The 21,167-nt window shown below is 35.7% G+C and overlaps 1 protein-coding gene across 1 annotated transcript; it reads left to right on the forward strand.

Annotated features, from left to right (window-relative positions):
* The first annotated feature begins 249 nt into the window (after positions 1-249).
* On the forward strand, positions 250-14,824 carry LOC129242078 (serine proteinase stubble). The gene is made up of 7 exons (XM_054878638.1): positions 250-1,050; positions 5,202-5,268; positions 5,374-5,797; positions 10,029-10,322; positions 10,434-10,642; positions 14,347-14,418; positions 14,624-14,824. The coding sequence occupies exons 1-7, from the start codon at positions 365-367 to the stop codon at positions 14,756-14,758; spliced, it is 1,887 nt and encodes a 628-aa protein (XP_054734613.1). The 5' UTR covers positions 250-364; the 3' UTR covers positions 14,759-14,824.
* The last annotated feature ends 6,343 nt before the right edge of the window (positions 14,825-21,167 follow it).

Consider the following 21,167-nt stretch of genomic DNA (forward strand, 5'->3'; position numbering starts at 1 on the left):
ATGCGGCCCTGTATGGCTGCATCTAATTAAATATGTATGCATAATTGAATTTAATAGGTGACGATGCGTTCACCACGACTCGAAACAAAAAATCCATTCGATTTGGATAATAATATAATTTTTGGAGTATGTGAAGCAGGAAATTACTGCACACCTTGTGGATCAACCAACCAACCAACCAACCAACCAATATAATAACCATGCGGAATAGTTGGCGAGTTGCCAATAGCTTTAGAACAGTTTAATGTAACTTGTGAAGGTGTCTAGTCAAATCGGTGCGTACACATTGAGCAACACGCGCAGATACCAAATTTCGTGCATAATTTTTTGTAATGTAATAAGTGGATAAATTGACATTATCATCATGATGTGGAACGATCTGTGCTTTAAACTTTACTTCTGGCCATTTTTGAACTATCTGGCGGGGCTCAAAGGAATTTGCCCGTTTTATATAGGTTACTTACCTTTTATCATACAACCACCGGGTACTTTAATGACCACGCCTTCCACAGCCTCCACAACAACCTCAACAACAACCACCACAACAACAACCACCACAACAACAACTACCACCACCGCAGCCCCTCCCACTGTGCCAACATTTTCGCCTACCCCACCAACATTTTCGCCTACAGCACCAACAGTCACAACGATGCAGCCGTGCCCAGATCAACCTTTGGCGTGCTTGAATGGTAACGTGTCACCAATACCCAACTGCCCATGCATTGATCCAAGGCTGAGCGGAATGGTGGGTATGATGGGGGCGCCAGGTATGACAATGACACCATTGCTGGCTAGATCAGGTCCCGCGTCATCGGTATTCCAAAATGCTGGAGAATTGTCAGACCGTCTGACATTTATGCCAATAAATACACAAGCAAATGCTCCTCCAAATTTACAACCGCAAGCAAGTGGTTATTTTAACTTTGCCAATAGAGCGCAGTCCGGCGCAACAACGAATGCTCCAAATTTGTACGGACCCGTGCCCATGGGCTCTGATATGATGGTTTTTAGCTCACTTAATGGCCGTCGACGTAGGAAGCGGCGAAAGTGAATGTGAAAGTGAATTATGAAGAATTTAATTTTTATATGCACACAAACGCATACATACATACATACACATATACGCATACTTATATACATCTTTATATGTACATATATGAATTTTGGTATGAAGTATAAATCAATATATAAATATTTACTTATCTCTATCAATCAATGAATCAATAAAAGGCTTAGTTTTAAATGTTGATTGAAAAATATATAATTTATCACTACAAGGTGGCATGAAGTAAGGGCATAAAGAACATTAAAATTGTATCCTTAAGAAAATTTATTTTAAGTTTTTATGAGAGTATCTATACGCACTTGAATAAACATAATTTATATATAATAAATGCAAAAAAATATAATTTGTAGTAAAATTTATCCACTCTATGTTACACCACTCGTATATGTACATATACTTGTATATATAAGTATATATATTAGTTTAGGGAAACAGAAGCCCATTATTTTGGCCTAAAATTTTTGCGCAAATGCTTTAAAAGTGTTTTATAATCGATTTGAAGTTCCTGGGTGATGCTACAACTACTAACATGCCGGCCAACTTTGATTATTTCTGTGATTTTATTGAAATTTTCTTTAACATTAGATTTTACAGTATTGGCACCATAAACACCATTTACAATTTCAGCGTTCTGGCTTGCATTTTCGCCTTCATCAAAGAAAAACTGTAAAACGTAGCGAATTTTCTCTTTGTTGACTTCCATTGACTCTCAACCGAATGGAACAAACAAAAAACAGAAAACGAATTTGTCTAGTGTGAAATGTCACCTTGGCAAGGAACATCACTTTTAATTGTTTGATGGATACTTTACGAGATATCTATCACTACAGCCAGCTACCTAGAAAATGGTGGGGATCTTTATCCTCAATATATATATATATATATATATAAAATTGGCGCTTATAGACTTTGTGAATCCTACAGTTTTAGGTCGGCGAACGATTTTTTTATGAGGAGCTTTTTCATGGCAGAAATACATTCGGTGATTTGACATAGCCTCTGGAGGAGCGACGGCTATTAGAAAAAACCATTTTTCTATAATTTTAGTGTTTCATGCGCGGGGCTTTGAACCCGGTCACTATCGAACAGTAGTCACGCATCAACACGTTCGGCTACGTCAGCTCGTATTTACCATCTAACAATTTTACCTCCTAACACATTTACTGTGTTATGTAAGTATATATGTACCACCGAAAAATTCATTATGTGGTACGAGAGTGACTATAGGACTACAAATACACACATACGTATGTGGCTATGGATGAACTGCGTATACCAAATAATGATGAAAATTGCCCTTAATTACTTTTATCGTTTGTCTAAGTGCCTCGAGTTTGGTTAGAATTTTTAAATGTTTGTATGCATTTTTTACTGACCCCATTTTTATTCTGCCTCTCTTTCTATTTTTTATCTATCCTTTTTTCTTTTTATTTTTTCACGCTTTCACTTAGCACAAAGCTGCGTTGATTCAAGCTTGAGAGCTGGCAACTGTGTACCTACGAGTTCATGCCCTCAATTAATTCAGGAATACTATGAAGCTTCAAGAACTAAGTCGTATTTTAGCGATTTACAGGAATTTGTGAGCAGTTCAATGTGTGGGTTTGATGGAAATAATTTCATGGTGAGTATTGTGTTGTTGAAGGTATCAAATACTTCCATTCAAACCAAACAATCCATTTACTTTATGGCACCTTTCTGGTCTAGAATTTCGAAAAAATCGATTTTTTTATGTTATGATTTTTATATTGAAATTCGTTGCAGTTTAGACCTTATAGTTCTTTAAAACGAGACCGGTTTGGAGTACGACGCCCAGACACTTGAAATTTTAACCGTGCTTTTCTCGAAACTATTTTTTCCGAGTTGGCGTTGGTAGTTACTTAAAAAGTACTGAACCGATTGATTTGAATTTTTAATATGTTATTGAGTAGACTTGTGGCTCTCGTGGGTATAATCAATTTTTCTTTTTTTTAAGAGCGAGAACATGAAAAACAACCTTTTTTTTGTTTCTCCAATAAACAGATAAAATAACTAGAAACATTTTTTTTTTTGTGTAAATCTGTTAGCCACCAGCAGCCCAATCAGTTACGCCAGTGGCATGTGTTACGTCAGGGAAAGCACTTTTTTTATTATTGTGATTGAAAATAATAATTTTTTTTTGTAAATAAAGAATTAAACGAATAAAAATGATTTTTAATTGATACCGATTGTTTTTCAACGTCTTCAATTTTCACATCTCTAGACCAGAAAGGTGTCTTAAGTAATTTTAAAATAAATACAGAGTGGCACAAAATCGGGAATGGCGTCCCGTGTCAATCATATTTGATACCTTTGAACTAGACAGCTGCAGGCTAAAGGTCGAAACCAAGGCTTTCATCACTTAAAATCGTTTTTTGTTTTATTTAGTAAAAAAGTTATTCAAAAACTTAATTTATGATTAATTTTGTGCCACCTTAGGTGTATGTGAGAGTGAGTTTGATCTCTCTTCGTAATTTAAGTTATCACTTCGCATAAATTGACTTATTTTTATTTATAAATAGCGCTTCTTTAAAAAAAAAATTATAAATAAGGGTCTATTAAAAATAGTATTTAAATGATAAAAAAGAAACATAGATATCCATACCTAACCATACCTAACAATATTCCGCTGAGGCGCGAAAGGTTCACAAGCCGCCTTTTATGTTTAATAGTGAAAGAGAGCCATGAATTTGATAATTGATAAAATAGTTCCAGACTAATATTGGGTATGTGAATAAGTTTTCGGCCTCGTAAAACAGGTGTCGCTGCTTATACTATTTTTGTGTTCGCTCTAGTAATACACTGGTGATTTGAAGGTGTATATGTGAGATATCGAACGCAGTAGTTAACATTCGTTTATAAATATCCTTTTTTATCTGACGTCAAAAATATCTACGTTCGTTTCGAAAAAACAGCATTTGCAAGTATTTATGGTAATCACGCTCCATAAAATACAACTTGTAAAGAGTGGTTTGGACATTTCCAAAATGGCAATTTCGACGTAAGTGATAAAAATCGCGAAGTAGCACCGCAAAACTTCGAAGATACTCAACTAAAACAATTATTGGATAAAAAGGTATGTCGAATCCTTGATGATATGTCTAAAGAGTTGAATGTTGACAGATCTACCGGCGGTAAACGTTTGCACGCGATGGAAATGGTCCAGAGAGCAGGTAACTGGGTGCCACATCAATTGAAGGAGAGTGATTTTCTTGAACGGCGCAAAAGAAGAGGTTTTCTGCATGACATCGTCAGTGGCGATGAGAAATTGATCAATTATGATAACCCCAAGCGTCGAAAAAGATAGAGCCTTCCAGGTGAACGAGGTTCATCGGCAGCGAAAAAGAATGAGGAAGGATTTTCTCTATCGGTCCAGAAATATTAAGAGGGACGGAATTGGGAAATCTTGCCCCATCCGCCGTATTCCCCAGACATTGCACCTTCGGATTACCATCTGTTCCGATCAATGTAGTCAGCCCTTATTGGAGAGCGGTTCACTTCTTACGAGAGCATCGCAAACTGGCTCAATGAATAGAAAACCCATACCCAATATTAAGTTCTTTTTCAATAAATAGTGTAACGGGGTATTTTTTTACTCTGTTCGCTCGTTTTAAGTGACTGCAAACTGCGATTTAAACGTAGCCGAATTTTTTGTAGGTTATCTAAGAGTTCAATTTTATGTTTACGATCAATACACAATTCAGGTGATTAATACGAGGCATTTGTAGAATCAAACTAGAAGCCATTGTGCAATGAGATATTGGATGATTGGACAATCAACCGAGGTAGCCATATGAATGAAATCAGATATACAAACATTTGACAAAACCATCACAAAAACCGGAAAAGCCGGCTTTATTAATTGAAATATTTTTACAAAAAAACAATATTATTTAAATTATGAAAATAGAAACATACCTATGCATACCTAACAATACTCCATTGAGCAGCGAAAGTTTCGCAGACCGCCTTTGTGGTTTGATGCTGATTGAGAGTCACGAGCCGTTAAATGAGAAAATAGAAGGGATTTCATCTAATTTACATATATACATAAAAGATTACGCGTGCTGTTATCGAATACGTTTATACGAAGTATTATACGATATAATCACACTAGGAAGGAGGAAGGTTGCATTCACTGCCCCGGAAGTTTACCAAACAGTTTTTGCGCAAAATCAACGCATGTAGTGTAGAGCAACTCTTCCGTTCTTCGTTCTTTCTTTCTGTCAGATTTAAGTTTATTATTATTATTTCTACCTAACATTTTATTTTCTTTGCTTTAATTCCAGGTATGTTGTGCCTCATCCCGCAGTCTAGAACGGCCGGTAAAATCTACTTATATGTTACAAAATCCCGTTGCTACGCAGCAAAAAAGTCCAAATGTTTTCACATTTCAATTTGCACCGCTGAATTCAAATCCAAGTAGACCAACTTCATTAGGAGTTAACCCAACGGAGAGCTCACAAATAGTTCCGGCGTTAAAGCCCACACCAGTGAATATACTTGTACCAGAAAGTTCCAAAGGAGCTGCCCCATTGCCAACCAATCCTACTTATCCTATCTATTCGCCCATTTTGTCATCCTCCGAGCCAAATATTAATGCTTCCATGGTTGTTGCACTAACGCGGTACACAGCTACGATGAGGAGAGGTGCCTGCGGTTTGAGTGCCGCCTATACAAATAAAGTTGTAGGTGGTATGGAGGCAAGACGAGGTGAGTAAAATGTAACTCAATCGCCGAGCAGATAACGACAATACGAAAAAAAAGAATCGATGTAGACTATCTTCATGTTGATTTTAAGCCACATTCGAGAGCCAAAAAAGAGTGCAAGAGACATAACCAACTCCAACAAAACTGGGAAAATTTTCTTCTAGTCTGAATATCGAGTATTACTTTAATCTAATGCAGGGAAAGACTGTTCGAGCTGCAGCACTAAATCGGACTAACTGACCGTTCTGTCGTTTTGAAGCTACATAAAGAAGTGAAGCTAATAGCTCTTAACCTTTAAATGCAATTAACCCTAGAACACACACCCAGAAAATACAACGTAAACACACATCCGGGATACGTTTGTACCCGGGACCTTATTTTGCAGTTTTTTTAATGCTTATTAAACCGATTTCTATTTTTTTTTTTTTAATGTATATTTTAATATATAACAAGTATTTTGTCTTTTGTTTCATTCGAATATTCCTACTGGTTCCAGCGATATGGGCAAATAAAGTCAGGACATGCAACAGTGGATTTTTGTTTTTGTTGTTGTCTTTATAAATGCAAAACAAAATAATATAATTTATAATAGTATACTTGTAGAGTAACAACGAATACACATTTTGGTTTTTATTTCATTGAAATATTCTACCTGGTTCAAAAGATATGTGCAAAAAGGTCGCGAAAGGTATGGGTACGTAGGTGGCAAATACACTGGTATAACTGGTTTTTGTATTTTATATGCAGCTGCAAAGGTTGTTTTCACACGAGGTGTTGTTATAAATGCTGCCTGTTGATATTTTCATTATTGCTTTGGTGCTCAAAAGTGTAAGAAGTGAAAATGTGAGTGAAAATAAATATAACTGAAACTATAAATAACTGGATACGAAATGACTTCAAGAAGAAACGAATATTTATCAAGTGCAGCATATAGAAGGTAAAAAATGTAAAATAAGCAACAATGTAAACATATACTAATTTTTTTTATTATGCAGGCTAACTGAGGAACAGCGAGAATCATATATACAACCTTTATTTGATGAAATTTGTGACGATTACGCTCCCTATGACTTTGACTCAGAAGATGAAGAAGAAATTCAATTCAATGACATTGAAATTGCTGATGACGATGCTGAAGTTTCGCAAAGTGCCGCAGAGGTATTACCTGATTATGCGGACTATGAGGATGATGAAGAAGACGATGAAGAAGAAGTAGAAGAAAATAATGAATTACCTGCTAGTGGCGAAGAATTTGTTGCACGTGATGGTACTGAGTGGATGAAAGAACCAAATTTAAGTCGTCAGGTACTTAGACAAAATATTATAAGAGAACGTTCTGGACCAGCTAGATGCACTGAAATGTTGTCAATAGAACAAACATTCAAATGTTTCATGAACGTTGAAATGGCTGATATAATTATGCGCCACACAAATAAGTTAGCAAAAGAAACTTATAATGCTTACAACAATGCGCATCCAAACACAACTCCTAAGTCATGGACGCCTGTGTCAATAACAGAGCTGTATGCATTTTTTGGCATACTTATTATGACTGGTGCACACCATAGCAATGGAGAACATGTTCGAGATTTATGGAGCGTCAAAAACTATCCTTTATATCGCGCCACAATGGGAGTCAACCGTTTCTGTTCGATATTGCGGTTCCTAAGATTTGACGATAAAAACACTCGTGCAACACGCTTACTAACTGATAAAGCAGCACCGATCAGTGAGTTGTGGACGATGATGAACAATAATCTTGCTGCACATTACAAGCCCAGCTCATGCTTGACGATTGATGAACAATTATTTCCTTACCGTGGACGCACACGGTTTACGCAGTAAATACCATCAAAACCTGCTAAATATGGTGTCAAGGTTTGGTGGATTTGCGATGCCACAAATGCATATCCACTGCATGGACAAATATATACTGGCCAAGCAGAAACTGGTAGGGAAACGAACCAAGGCGAACGAGTGGTGAAGGATTTGTCTGCCAAATACCAAGGAAGTGGCCGAAACATTACAATGGACAATTTTTTTACGACCTTGCCAGTTGCAGAACTGCTTCTCACCTGGAAACTCACGATCGTTGGAACTTTGCGCAAAAACAAATCATATATTCCTCAAGAAATGAAGCAGAACACAAACAGGACAATTGGTTCAACGACATTTGGCTTAAAAAATAATGTGACAATGTGCTCTTATGTTCCCAAAAAAAAATAAAGCAGTAATTTTGCTTTCGACCATGCATAATGCTGACAGTGGGAAACCTGAAATAATTGAATATTATAATCGTGCCAAAGGTGGTGTTGATCGAATGGACCAAATGTTTGCGGAATATCCAACACAAAGACAAACAAAACGGTGGCCACTAGCGATGTTCTTCAACATGTTGGACATTACAGCTCTTGCAGCCTGGAGAACAAACAACAAGCGTAAGCAGATCCTGCGCAGCTTGGCTGAAGCATTGTGTATGCCCATTATTGAAGCCAGAACCATAAGTCGTCAAGTGACGCGAAATTTTTCGACTAAAATTGCTATTGAAGCATATTTCAACCGACCGCTGGAATCAATGGTGTCAACAGCAGCATCAACATCTGCCGTAGCGCGCACGCCAAAACCTGTGTCCGGATCTTGCTATTTATGTTACGCACAAGAGGAAAAACGCCGTAGAAAAACCAGAAAGCTGTGCGCCAAATGTAAGAAGCCAATGTGTCTTGAACATTCGGTCACATCAACAAATTGCTCTATTTGCCATGATTTTCCTTAGATATAAGATGCATTTTTATAATTTTTATAATAAAAGTCAATAATATAATGTGTGAAATGAATATTTTTAATTTTTCAAATAAAAAATAATATAAAAAATGTTTTTTTTGATTATTATGAGGATTTTTACTATTGGGGTACAAACGTATCCCGGGTGTGTGTTTACGTATATAATGTGTTTGGAAGGCTGTAGCTCCTGAACCAATGGTCCGATCTGGTTCAAATTTTGAATTTGAACTCAAAACTAAATAATCTTCTAGATCCGAAGTTAGCGGTATAGAGGTATAGCGGTTCAAAAGTTACAACACTTCAAAGTTGAAGTGGATACATTTGTACCCGGGTGTGTGTTCTAGGGTTAAGAGCCCCTTTTGCCTTGAACTAAGTAAATAATTAAGGTGTAAAGAAAAAGAACAAGACCATAAAAAAAATTGAACGCTAGTTGCAGTATTGAAATAAGTGTTTTTGCTAAACAGCTCACGACTCTTTTCAATTCACGAGAGAGTATTTTCCCTGACGTGCTTATACATACATACTTCTTGTATATATACTTGTATATCAAAACCTAACCAACTTCTGAATATCGGATATATGTAATGACAAACGTGAAATTACATATAAAAGCACCAAAGCGGCATATTGAAAATGTTTACCTTATTTTTATATATTTTTTAGTGCCAATTAATTTAATTTTTTATAACATATCGTTCATAATCAGAAATAAAGAAAAATGGATACACGGTTTTACAGCTATATTACTTATACTTATATACATTCTGTGAAAAAAATATAGGGAATCTGATCTGTCAATTAGCTTGTTTTTGCCATTTAATTATATCAGTCAACCGCAGGTGTGCTCTGCGATTTTCGATATGGATAAAAATATCGAACAAAGAATTTATCTTAAATTTTATGTCTCGTGTGCCGAACTGTTGAAAATTTTGTAGATCAAAAACATGGGCCTACGAGTGGTATACGACTTTTGCAGAGGGCCGAGAAGTCGTGGAAGATTTGCCTCGCCTGGTCGCCCATCAACGTCTTCAACGGATGAAAACGTCGAAAAAGTCAAGCAAATGCTTGATGACTGGATAAATCATTTTGGAGGCGATAAAATAAATGTTGATGATTAAACAATTATATTGCGCTGTATTGAATAATTCCCGGTACTTTTTTGACAGAATGTATGTATGTAGATGAATATTGGATGAATTTTGAAAAATTTTGCATTAGGATTTTCGATTTATGTGGTGCTTATTATAGAATAAAATATATATATTTTTTTAAATTTAATGAAATTAATTGGAAACAAAGAAATATAGTAAGACTTTTCATTATTTTGGGATGCCCTTATCATTATGTCAGCCTCTTTATTTTTATAAATTGTACAAATCTTATCATATATGTATATATATATATGGTATTAATTTTCAATAAATTGTACTACTGTAGTTATTATACATTTTAGGCGCATACCCATGGATGGTCGCTTTGGGCTATCGCGATGAATACAACCCAGACGCTCTGAAGTTCCTCTGCGCCGGTAGTTTAATATCGAGCCGTTATGTTCTAACCTCTGGACATTGCATTAGTGCTTTGCTTATCACAGCACGTCTAGGTGCGCACGATATTAGTAACCTGAATGAGGTGGGTGCCATAAATATACCTATTGAACGGAAAATAGTTCATGAGCAATATGATTTGAGGCATGTAGTTAATGATATTGGATTGGCACAACTGGCTGTACCGGCACCAGAAACAGGTAAGAAAGTTCTTCATACATTTATGCCAAAGTTGGTTCCAAAGTAAAATGGATTTTTTAAAATACTTATTGCATGTAGTATACTTGTCATCGTTATATATATTCTTACAGCATATATTGGCACAATTTGTCTACCCGAAGGACCACGATTCGCAGAGAATTTCGCAGGCATGAATCCGTTCGTTGCTGGTTGGGGTGCAGTTAAGTTTCAGGGTCCCAGTTCAAACGTTTTGCGTGACGTGCAGGTACCGATAGTGAGCCAGCAGACTTGCGAACAGTCTTATAAATCCATATTCCAACATATGGTTTTTGTTGATAAGGTGAGCTTTACAAATATGCATAAATAATTATGGGGAGTCCGATTAAACCACCCATTTTAAGTTTTGCTCTAATTTGCCATCACTAAATTACAACTGTCAAAACTGCCCCATGTTCCACAATTTGTATGGAGCATCCATAAAATGCACTTTTAATTTTGACATTGTGTTGTGACATTGCCTTCGAAATTGTGAGAGTTTTGGGGTATAGCTAAATTGTTATCTCACTCTGCGCATGTATGTTATCAAATAAGATTATCCGATTTGATATTATTGGATTTATTTTTTCGAAGTTTTTAGAAAGAAAACATACAGCTTGTCCAGCAAATGTTTTGACATACTAAAATATTGAAGTTATTTGCACTTTTATTAATTAAACCTTGAATTTGGAGAGCCTTTCAAAAATAAATATTTCATTGATCTAAATAGTTACCAGCACTTCGTAACGGCAAACTCTTTGAATCCAACAAAGCGAGCAAAAATAAAACAAAGCCTCTCTCGGCTTTCAAAAAAGTGTTTTTATATATCTATTTTCGGCTAAGATGATTTGATTTACCGCTATTTCACTAAATAATTACAAACGCGTTCGTCATCAATCAGTCAAAAAGTGATCGTAAGATTGATTTATTGACCAAAATATCAAATCATATATAAAGTATAAAGAATCGTGTATTGGAAAACGGACATCGTTTGAGGTTATTTAGTTAGTCTATTATAATTATACAACAAGGGAAAGTGTGCCACAGTCATCAGAATGGATTTATTTAACCCAAAAATGAAAATAGGCTGGCGCCAAAATTTACCAATGGCAGACCACGGAAAACATCTGGCCGTGTCGAACATATTTTGTTGACGAAAGTAGCCCCAAACTTTCGATGAGATTTTCCAGTAAATTTAGAGATGATTGTGAGGTGGAAGTTGATCATGAAACATTCCGCTAAGTTTTCCAAAAGCACTTCGCTTGAAAGAAGCCTTTGCTCTTTACACAGCCTATTGAAAAGCATTATCTTTCACTGAACGTACTTAGCTCAACGAGATAGCTACTGGGACGTGGTATTGTGCGATGAGACTTAAAGCACGTTGTATTACAAGTACTACTGTGTCCAAAAAATAAGGTGACATTGTATTTATTTTGAAAATTCTTTATTTATTCTTCCAAATCAATTTCATCCCCTTCAAAGTAATCCCCTCCCGACACAATGCACTTATGCCAACGTTTTTTCCAATTTTCGAAACACTGGTTGTAGTCACTTTCCGGGATGGCCTTCAGTTCCGTCTTCGTTGCGGCTTGAATCTCCTCTATCGTGTCAAAACGGTGTCCCCGGAGCGGTCTTTTGAGCCTGCTGAACAGCCAGAAGTCGCACGGTGCCAGATCAGGTGAATACGGTGGTTGCGGAACGATATGGGTTGAGTTTTTGATGAAATGATCACGAATTACGAGTCCAAAAAATTCAATGTTTTCGGTACCAGTCGAGATTTGACGCGCTTGAGGCCCAAAACATCCTTCAAAATGGTATTGACTGAGCCTTTCGATATGCCAACATCATCAGCAAGGTCTCTAATCGTTAATCGACGGTTTTTCAACACCAAATCTTTGATTTGTTGGACGTGAGCTTCGTCAGTTGAGGTTGATGGTCGCCCAGGACGCTCTTCGTCTTCGACACGTTCACGACCGGCTTGGAACTCACTATACCACTTGTAAACATTTTTTTTAGACATAGCCTCATCACCAAAGGCTTTCTGCACCATCCTCAACGTATCCGAAAATTGATTCCGCAAACAAAATTTAATGCAAATTCTTTGCTCAACAAATTTCGACATTGCAAAAAACGAGAAACTCACTTTTAGCAGCTCACAAAACGACGCGTATCTCAAACAGTAAATGAATATTTCACATGAAATTTGACATAGATGTCACTCACAGTACTACCAACCTAAAAAAAAAAAGAATTCTCCTAATCCTTCAAAGCGCGCAGTTTAAAATCAAATGTCACCTTATTTTTTGGACACAGTAGTACAATGATGAATTCAATAGAGTGTGGAGCCATAAAAAGCACTGGAAATGCGGAATGTTATACCGACTTTCAGCCATGATCCAGCAAAGGAATGGGTGATTTGGTATTTATAGAAGGGAAGATGTTGTTGTTGTTTTAGCAGCATAAACATTTCCCATACATATAATATACGGGGAGTCCATGGCCGGATATAAATCCGAGTCGTTTCGGTTACGTAGAACCACTGTCGTGGGAACGAGAGAAGAGAAGATGGATTGATTTTGTTATTTTTAAACGGAATAACTGTATTTTGTAATATTGGCTTATGAGCTATTTTGTTTTGTCAAATAAAACCAAAGATGAACAAATATTCATGAGCAATATGTCTGAATTTCTCTAGATTAGAAGATGTAAAAGTACTTGCTTCACAAACTGTATACGGTGTCCACAAACCCAGAAATAATTCTTGAACTTAAAACGAGATCCACACCAACCAAAGCATGCATAGTCACTTATGGGGAATTGTGTTTTTGTGTGAGTTCAATACCTAAATATCTTCTAAACTTCTAAAAATCCTCCTCTTATGAGGTTCTAGAAGTAAACGATACCAGATAACAGTTTTTTACCAAATGTTGCTTTAAACTAGGCCCTTGCATGGTGCTCTGAATCTAAAAATTATTCATCTTTCAAGTCAACACATTTATTGTATTTGTACGCGAGGGTCAAATCTTTATTCGTGCCATATATCCATTGCACCTACTGACAAGAGTTGCTCTCCACTTACACTTCGGTCCGGTCGTTACACTTTTAGTGGGACCGACAGTATTAAAGTTAAAAGATAAATGTAGCCTGAATGAATGTAGTAAAAGTACTAATAATGATCTTTATTGAAGTATTCTAACCAAAAGTGTGGCTGGGATTTATAAAAGTCACAAACTGTAACAACTTTTTTTGTTAAATTCTTCACTTTCTTAGATCCAAATAATCTTGAATTTTCATCATAACAATCGGAACAGTATTTCCGAACTTTATGTACGTGCCCTTCCTTTTTCTGTAATTTATGAGCAATTTTTCCTTCCCGATGTGGAATTTGTTCATCTACTCGCTGAGTCAGGCAATTGTTTCCGAAATTCCGTAATTGATATTTTTTGTCGGGTTAATTTTTGAAAGAGGATCAGGTAATTGATCGCTGATAATATTACATTATTGCATACTTAGAGTGCGACCGCATTTTGTCGGCTGAGGGGAAAGATCAGAAATATCGGCGCAGTGCTCAATGTATTAAGTATCAAATAATTGGGCCTCGATAGTTACCCTTCAAATCTTCAATTGCTTCTGGTTTATTCATATAAAATCTATTTCTCAAATGGTTTAACAGAAAATGATCCAAATGGACGATTATACGGCCAATTTACTACAAAATATCAATATCAACAAATATCTATACCAAGTTTATTTCGAGTTCCGTTAGATACAAATATACAATAATTTCGATAAATCTAGTGAGCACAGATCCACCATTTTCATGATGGATTTTAATTATTTGTATATGGTTCTCGTGCGAAATCGAACTCATTTTTGTAAATTGCTGAATTTCTTCGTAGCATTTGCCAAAAGAGAACCTATCGAACTGAGACAGATGTAAAAAAATAAAATTAAAAACAGAAACTGGAAAAAAACTTTGTGCATTGACGTATTTTCCTTTCAATTCAGTTCATTTGCGCCGGCAACTCATACGTGGACGCTTGCCAGGGGGATTCCGGTGGACCATTAATGATGCCAATGGTAATTATAAACAAAAACTTTTAATATTCTTGTTGAAGTTATGTCGAGTGTTAGACATCGCAGCGAGTGAATATGAGTCAATTAATTTGGCGCCGAAGTTCATTGTCATTTCACTTATTTTTACTTTTTTGGCACATTCATATCAACTAATACGAGTGCTTTGTATTAATATTCACTTTGTTTTGCTCTTCTTTCGTCTGTTTAGCTGGAAGATGGCGTTTATCGTTATTACATACTTGGTATAGTGTCTTATGGGTATGAATGTGCTCGAGTTGGATTTCCTGGGGTTTACACACGCTTGGCTTCCTATATGCCGTGGATTCTCAGCCATATGGTGTAATGCTACACCAACCAACAATTGCTGTACTAATACGAATACATTATGAGGGATGCACATGTAGTATAAATTAATGAGTTATCTGTAAAGAACATTTTTTTTAATGTTTATAAATATTTACATGAAATATTGTTACGGTTTAAAAAAATCATATACTTGTAAATATAATATCTAACACATGGGCTGAAAGTCTCGGGCCTGAAAAAAACACGTGTTTTTTGTTCAAACCAGCTTTATTCATCAACGTAATTTCCAACAACCCAATCATTCCAGTCCCGCTCTAACATTTCAATACCACTTTTGTAGAATGATTTATCTTTTTGGCTCAAAACAGGCCCCAGTTGCAGCAATAACCTCTTCATTCGTGCGAAATATCTTAACGACGATCACTTGTTCAGGTTTGCAAACAGCCAGTAGTCGCTGGGAGCCAAATCTGGTGAATACGATGGATGTGGGAGCAATTCGAAGTGCAATTCATGTAGTTGTGCCATTTTTTTACTATTGAATTGTGACGTTCTTGTTTATGGTCACTTTGAACAGACCTTTCATAGTGAAATGGTCTTACAATATAAAGCCAACGCGTTCTTTTGAAATCTCTACGATGTCAGCTAACTCACGCAACTTCACTTTTCGATCATTCAAAAAGATTTTGTGGATTTTTTTGATATTTTCTGGTGTTACCGCCTTATTTGGACTTCTACTGCGATGTGGAGCCATTGCTTCCCTTGAACGGTATTTTTCCCATCAAGAAGCAGTGTAAAATTAAAACACGAAATTCCTTTTGATCCATTGTTTTGAAAATAACAAAAATAGCATCATTCTTAGCACAATAACTTACGAATATCATGAAATTTTTACCGCCTCATTTTTAAGGCTGGTACTAACTGAAAAAGAGGTGAATGCAATAAATGAGTAACACATGGGTTGAAAAATTTCTGGCCTAACACATAGCTAGTGCCATCTATGTGTTAGGCCCGGGGTTTTTCAACCCATGTGTTACTTATCGGGTATGGGAATAAGTTTCCGTCCTTTCTTAGCCAAATTTACGAATTATTGAAACAATTAAATAATACATGATATTATGTGTAGTATGTGCCATTGGAAGCTACAACTTTACTTCATCTTTCAGGCAGCATACGGATTCCTCTGACGAAAGATTTGACTTGATCCATTCATTGAGCCAGTTTGCGATGCTCTCGTAAGAAGTGAACTGCTCCAATAAGCGCTGACTGCATTGATCGGCATATATGGTAATCCGATCGCCAGTGATGGTTGGAAACCACTATGTACAAGTTGTATTTGATGGAGCGTGATTACCGTAAATATTTGTCAATATTGAAACGTGTCGTATTTCTTTAAAAGGTAATATTGAAGTATGACTTCCCGCAAATGCTGTTTTTTCGGGACGAACGTAGACATTTTTGACGCCAAATAAAAAAGGATCTTTACGCTTCAAACGAATGTCAACTACTGCGATCGAGACCTCACATATACACCTTCAAATCACCAGTACATTACTAGAGCGAACACAAAAATGGTATCAGCAGCGACCCCTCTTTTACGAGGGCGGAAACTTATTCCCATACACAACATAATTTTGATTAAGCGAACATACGAGTAACTCTTTTATTCCCTAAAGGTACAATTCTCAATGACTCATAAATCTTTATATGTAAATCATATGTACATATGTATGTATATAAAAATCCAGAAAAATACATACTCTTTGGTAAAATAGAAAACAAAAAAATATGATATATATATATATATATATATAATATATATAATAGGCGCGTACACCCTTTTCGGGTGTTTGGCCGAGCTCCTCCTCCTATTTGTGGTGTGCGTCGTGATGTTGTTCCACAAATGGAGGGACCTACAGTTTCAAGCCAACTCCGAACGGCAGATATTTTTTTATGAGGAGCTTTTTCATGGCTGAAATACACTCGTAGGTTTGCCACTGACTGCCGATTATTATTAAACTTAAAAAAAGTATCAAAATATGGTAAAATGGTTTATCTCATAAGCGTTTAGGCATATGAGAAAGCTTTATTACAGACATAATTGCGTGACGGTATTAAAAGTATAGCATTTAGAAATTTGCCAAGACAACTACAAAGCGGAAAATGGTCATTTCAGAGCTCTAGATGTTCATTTTCCTTTAATTCAATCTAAGAAATAGCAGTTTCATACGATTGGCTTTTGCGAATATCATCTGCAAAGCTTAGCAAAGCTTTTGACTTACGCGGCTTATGCGTACACAGACAAATATTGCTTAGCGCAATAATATTTTGTATGTTTTAGATTCATCAAACCAGAGAGATTCTACAGGGTGCGTACGGTATTTGAGGACAGCTTGAGGACACGAAGATGACAGAAAAAACCATAACATCTCAGGCGCTTCAAGGTGTTAAATTTTATTTAGAAAGCGTTTTAATTAGATCACTCGCTGTTGTGGTGTTTGCTCCGACATAAACTGTCTATAAACTTTTTATTTCTATGTATTTAGCCAGATTGAACCACAGCAAGGCGTGCCTGGCTATAACTAGTTTAGCTTAGTTTATACATACAAATATTTTCATGGAAACATTTATTTTCATGAAGAAAATATTTCCTGCAAATTCCGGAAAAGATCTGAATAAATAATAATTAGTGCACATAGCAAAGTAATGAAAAAATTTGCTTTCGCTTATATGAGGGTCAATTTATATATTTTAAGCGTGTGAAAAGTAGTATTTTGTATTGTATTTTTTTTTAGTAGTAGTAATATTTTGGCAAAACAGTTTTTCCTTTTTACAAAAAGTAGTTCTATTTCAGAAAGTTTTATTGAAAAAGCCACCAAAGAAAAAAAAAGATTTCATTTTGTCACATTTAAAATAATAAAATAATTTTCCACAAACACAAAAAATTTAATTAGTGAAACCAACTACTTTTAAACCTAACAGTTATTCAACCATTTTTAATACTTAAGGAATTTAGATTGTAAACCGTTGCGCAATAAAAGTGAAATTTAAATATTGTTTGATGCGATTTTTATATACCCACTGGGATATATCAAAAATAGAATGTGGTTAATTTTTTGTCCCAGCGTACCTCAAGGATGTTCAGAATCTGAATCAGGATAGCACCAATAAGTTACGCTTTCGAGATATTCCGGCTTCAAATTGAAAAAATTTCGAATAAGGCTAATATTTGAGGTTAGGTAACATAATGCGCTTTCTTTTAAAGGTCGTAGTAATATCTCAAAGCAAGACTCCTGATTTGGGCGGAATTAGCAGTGGTGCAATGCTTTGGCAAGTGCTTTGACAAGATTTACTTAAACATTTCGTTTTAGTTGCTTTCACAGAAAAAACGGTATCACGGCAACGATTGGCACACACAGAAATCGGCCCGAATTGTGGAATATAAAAATTAGTTCTAGCATTCTACGAAATGTTCAACACGTCGAATATAAAAATAATAAAGTTGGACAACGCCTTAAAAACTCAATGCGCAACGTATCGAACATGATGGAAAGAATAATGAAATGGCGCCCATCGTGGCCTCGTTACTTTGCTCTTAGCGAATTTGACAATGAGTGACGTCGTATTGGCACCAGTATGGCCAGATTACCATTTTCGTAACTTGATTTAGCATTTTTTTTTGTTATTTAGTCACGGCGTATTAGTTCTTTCTTCATGACATTTGTCTAGCCCGTTGGTGTTCTCCTGCTTTCAGCAGTCAAATATCTTTTTCGCTACTGCAGTGTTGCCTAGCTTGGGATATAAAAACGCACTAAAATGCCCACTTAAAACGCCAAATTTTTATTGAAATTGTCTTTAAAATGTGATTTTTTTTTTTAAAGTGTTATGGTTATGTACAATTTAATTTATGAGTTTTTTGTTAAGTGAACGATTTTTTAGCTATATTTGCGGTTATGTAATAAGATAAGGTTACTCTTTTTGTAAAAATGCCGTTATAGTTTCTTCAGTAGTATTTTGTTGCTTATTTTTACTATGAACACAACTCTTAATGCCCTATGTCCCACTAAGGATTTAGGACCGAAAGAAACGATTACACCACTATGGGTTTAAATCACATTCAGTAAATTCAAACGCTTTTTAAATTGTGTAAAAAGATTTTCAATGTTAAAAAGAGTTGAGAGAGGGACATTTAATATTCTTGCATAACCTTAAAAGGAGCAAAAAATAAAATTTACACTTTCAAAATATCAAATTTTATAAGAATCAACAAATTTTCATTAACACTAAAATCTTTTCAGAGGGACCTTTGTTAACATTCTTTTGTTTAATAACAAAGTTTACATTAAAAATAAGAAACAAATACCAACTTAAAAATTTCCGCATTTTGATAAATAAAAAAAAGCACTAAATTTATTGCGAAGAGCATATGGTTTGCAACACTGCACAACTCGGCCAATGTGACGTCACGCATTCTCTGATGAGCACAATCTTGTTTTTATCATTCTTGCGTGTCGAACCAGCTCGCTGCAGCGGTTGCTTTGTGTATAGTTTCCCTTTTTTGTATAATTTATAACACTGGCATTTGGCTTAAGCAGTTCCGTTTTGTTATACCTGGGATATTTTACGGTTGCATGTAAGAGCGAAAAGAAATAGAAATGGATGTAGGCACATGCATGTATACCAAAATGCTCAAAAAATTAAAATATTTCATTTAATTAAAATAGAATAGATAATCAAAGTATGCCCATGACAACGTAACCGGGGAATCTTGGATCAATGCACGTAAAAAAAGCAACAATCGATAGTATATGTGTTCCATGACGAGCTTAATCCTCAAAAGTTGTTCGCGGTAGAACAACTTCAAAGCAAATGATCACCTGTTTTGGTCATGTTGATGCTGTACCATTAGAGAAACTTAACACTGCCAATTATGGGTGGTACATAACCATTTGTTTGCTACAAGTTTTTAGATAAGTAAGGAAAATAAACCGCCGAAGCCGAATCATGCTTCACCAAGGAAATGCGAGCTTTCACGTATCGGCTCACACAAGAGAGTTTTTGAGCATTCCAAATATCGAATAAATGGGTAAACCGCTTCACAACCCTGATTTGACACCTAATTATTTCTTTTTGTTCTCTCAAAAATAAAATGCGAAGTCAACGTTTTTCAACTTTTGAAGAAGCTGTTGAAGCCTTTAAGCAGCCCGTTTTGGATGTATTCACATCTGAGTGGCAAACATGCTTTGAAAATTGATTCAAGCGTATGCAGAAGTGTATTAACCTGTAAGGAGAATATTTTGTAAAACAATAAAGCCGTTTTTATTATTATTTTAGTGTGATTTCATTATTGGGCGCAAAATATGAATGGGTCATTCTTATGAAATTAGACAAAATTCACTCCCACATTTTATAAGTTAAAACTAAATTTCCGTCCATCCGTCTGATGTTACAAGTTATGCGCAACTCTCATTGCATATGAGTTTGTTTGATTCCATAAAGGAGCCTCTAGTCCAAATACAATTTTTACTAAAATATGCGTGGGTATATACGGTTCGTTCCGAGCCGAATTTAGCACTTCCTTAATTGTTTTACAATAGTTTAGATACCTTTTCGCACGTGTAAACTCTATCTACGAGTAAAATATATGCATTAATATGTTAAATTTGTATTACTATATTTTGCTTTACACATTTTCACACAATTATTGGCCGTAATATGAGTTCAACACCAGCGCTCAAGCGCTGATTGTTGTGATTACCTAGCTTTCTAGTAGAACTAGTGACGCGGTGCTGTCACCGCTTGCAATAGCTACAGTAAAAGAAAAAAAAATTCATTTATATTTTATATGTGTATGTATGTCGACATTTTGTATTTTTGTATAAAAATGAATTATCAAATCGATTAGCACTCTATAGCAAGCATATGGGTACTTCACAAAATGAAGTAATACGAGTGCATTTGTATCCATATATCGATAGAGTAATGGAAATCATCGCATCCACCTGCCATTGGATTACAAGCTAAATATTGCATAGTACAGATTGGAACCACTTTTATAAGGCTAGGTACCAGAAAAAAAAGCTAGAAGAATTATGGGTTGTCACACGCGTTATTTATTAATTTTTTTTAATCAATAAAATAGAAAAAAACATCTAATAGACTGAATTTTCATCTACGAATCGCTGATGAATCGAAAAAAGATTGGGTAGGCAGTTTCATAGCACATTAAACTCCAGTATAATAAGGTACGTGGCCGCCGTAACCAAATTTGGTTGGTGCATGACTACCATTCGGAAGTTCCCGGATTCAAGTCCCCGGGAATCTCTGAAACCTCAAATGGTTGAAAACGTTTTTTCTAATAAAGGTCGCTCTGCGGCAGGCATTATTGTATATAATATTTTAGTTTGGGGAAAAAGAAATGCATTATTTTCTCGGTAGATGGCTGTAGT

The sequence above is a fragment of the Anastrepha obliqua genome, chromosome 3, assembly GCF_027943255.1.
Source record: "Anastrepha obliqua isolate idAnaObli1 chromosome 3, idAnaObli1_1.0, whole genome shotgun sequence".
NCBI lineage: Eukaryota > Metazoa > Arthropoda > Insecta > Diptera > Tephritidae > Anastrepha > Anastrepha obliqua.

Coding starts and splice junctions, on each gene's coding strand:
- LOC129242078 (XM_054878638.1), top strand. CDS start 365: ATGATGTGGAACGATCTGTGCTTTAAACTTTACTTCTGGCCATTTTTG. Junction 1,051..5,201: donor CGACGTAGGAAGCGGCGAAA/GTGAATGTGAAA, acceptor TAATCACACTAG/GAAGGAGGAAGGTTGCATTC. Junction 14,419..14,623: donor GACCATTAATGATGCCAATG/GTAATTATAAAC, acceptor TCGTCTGTTTAG/CTGGAAGATGGCGTTTATCG.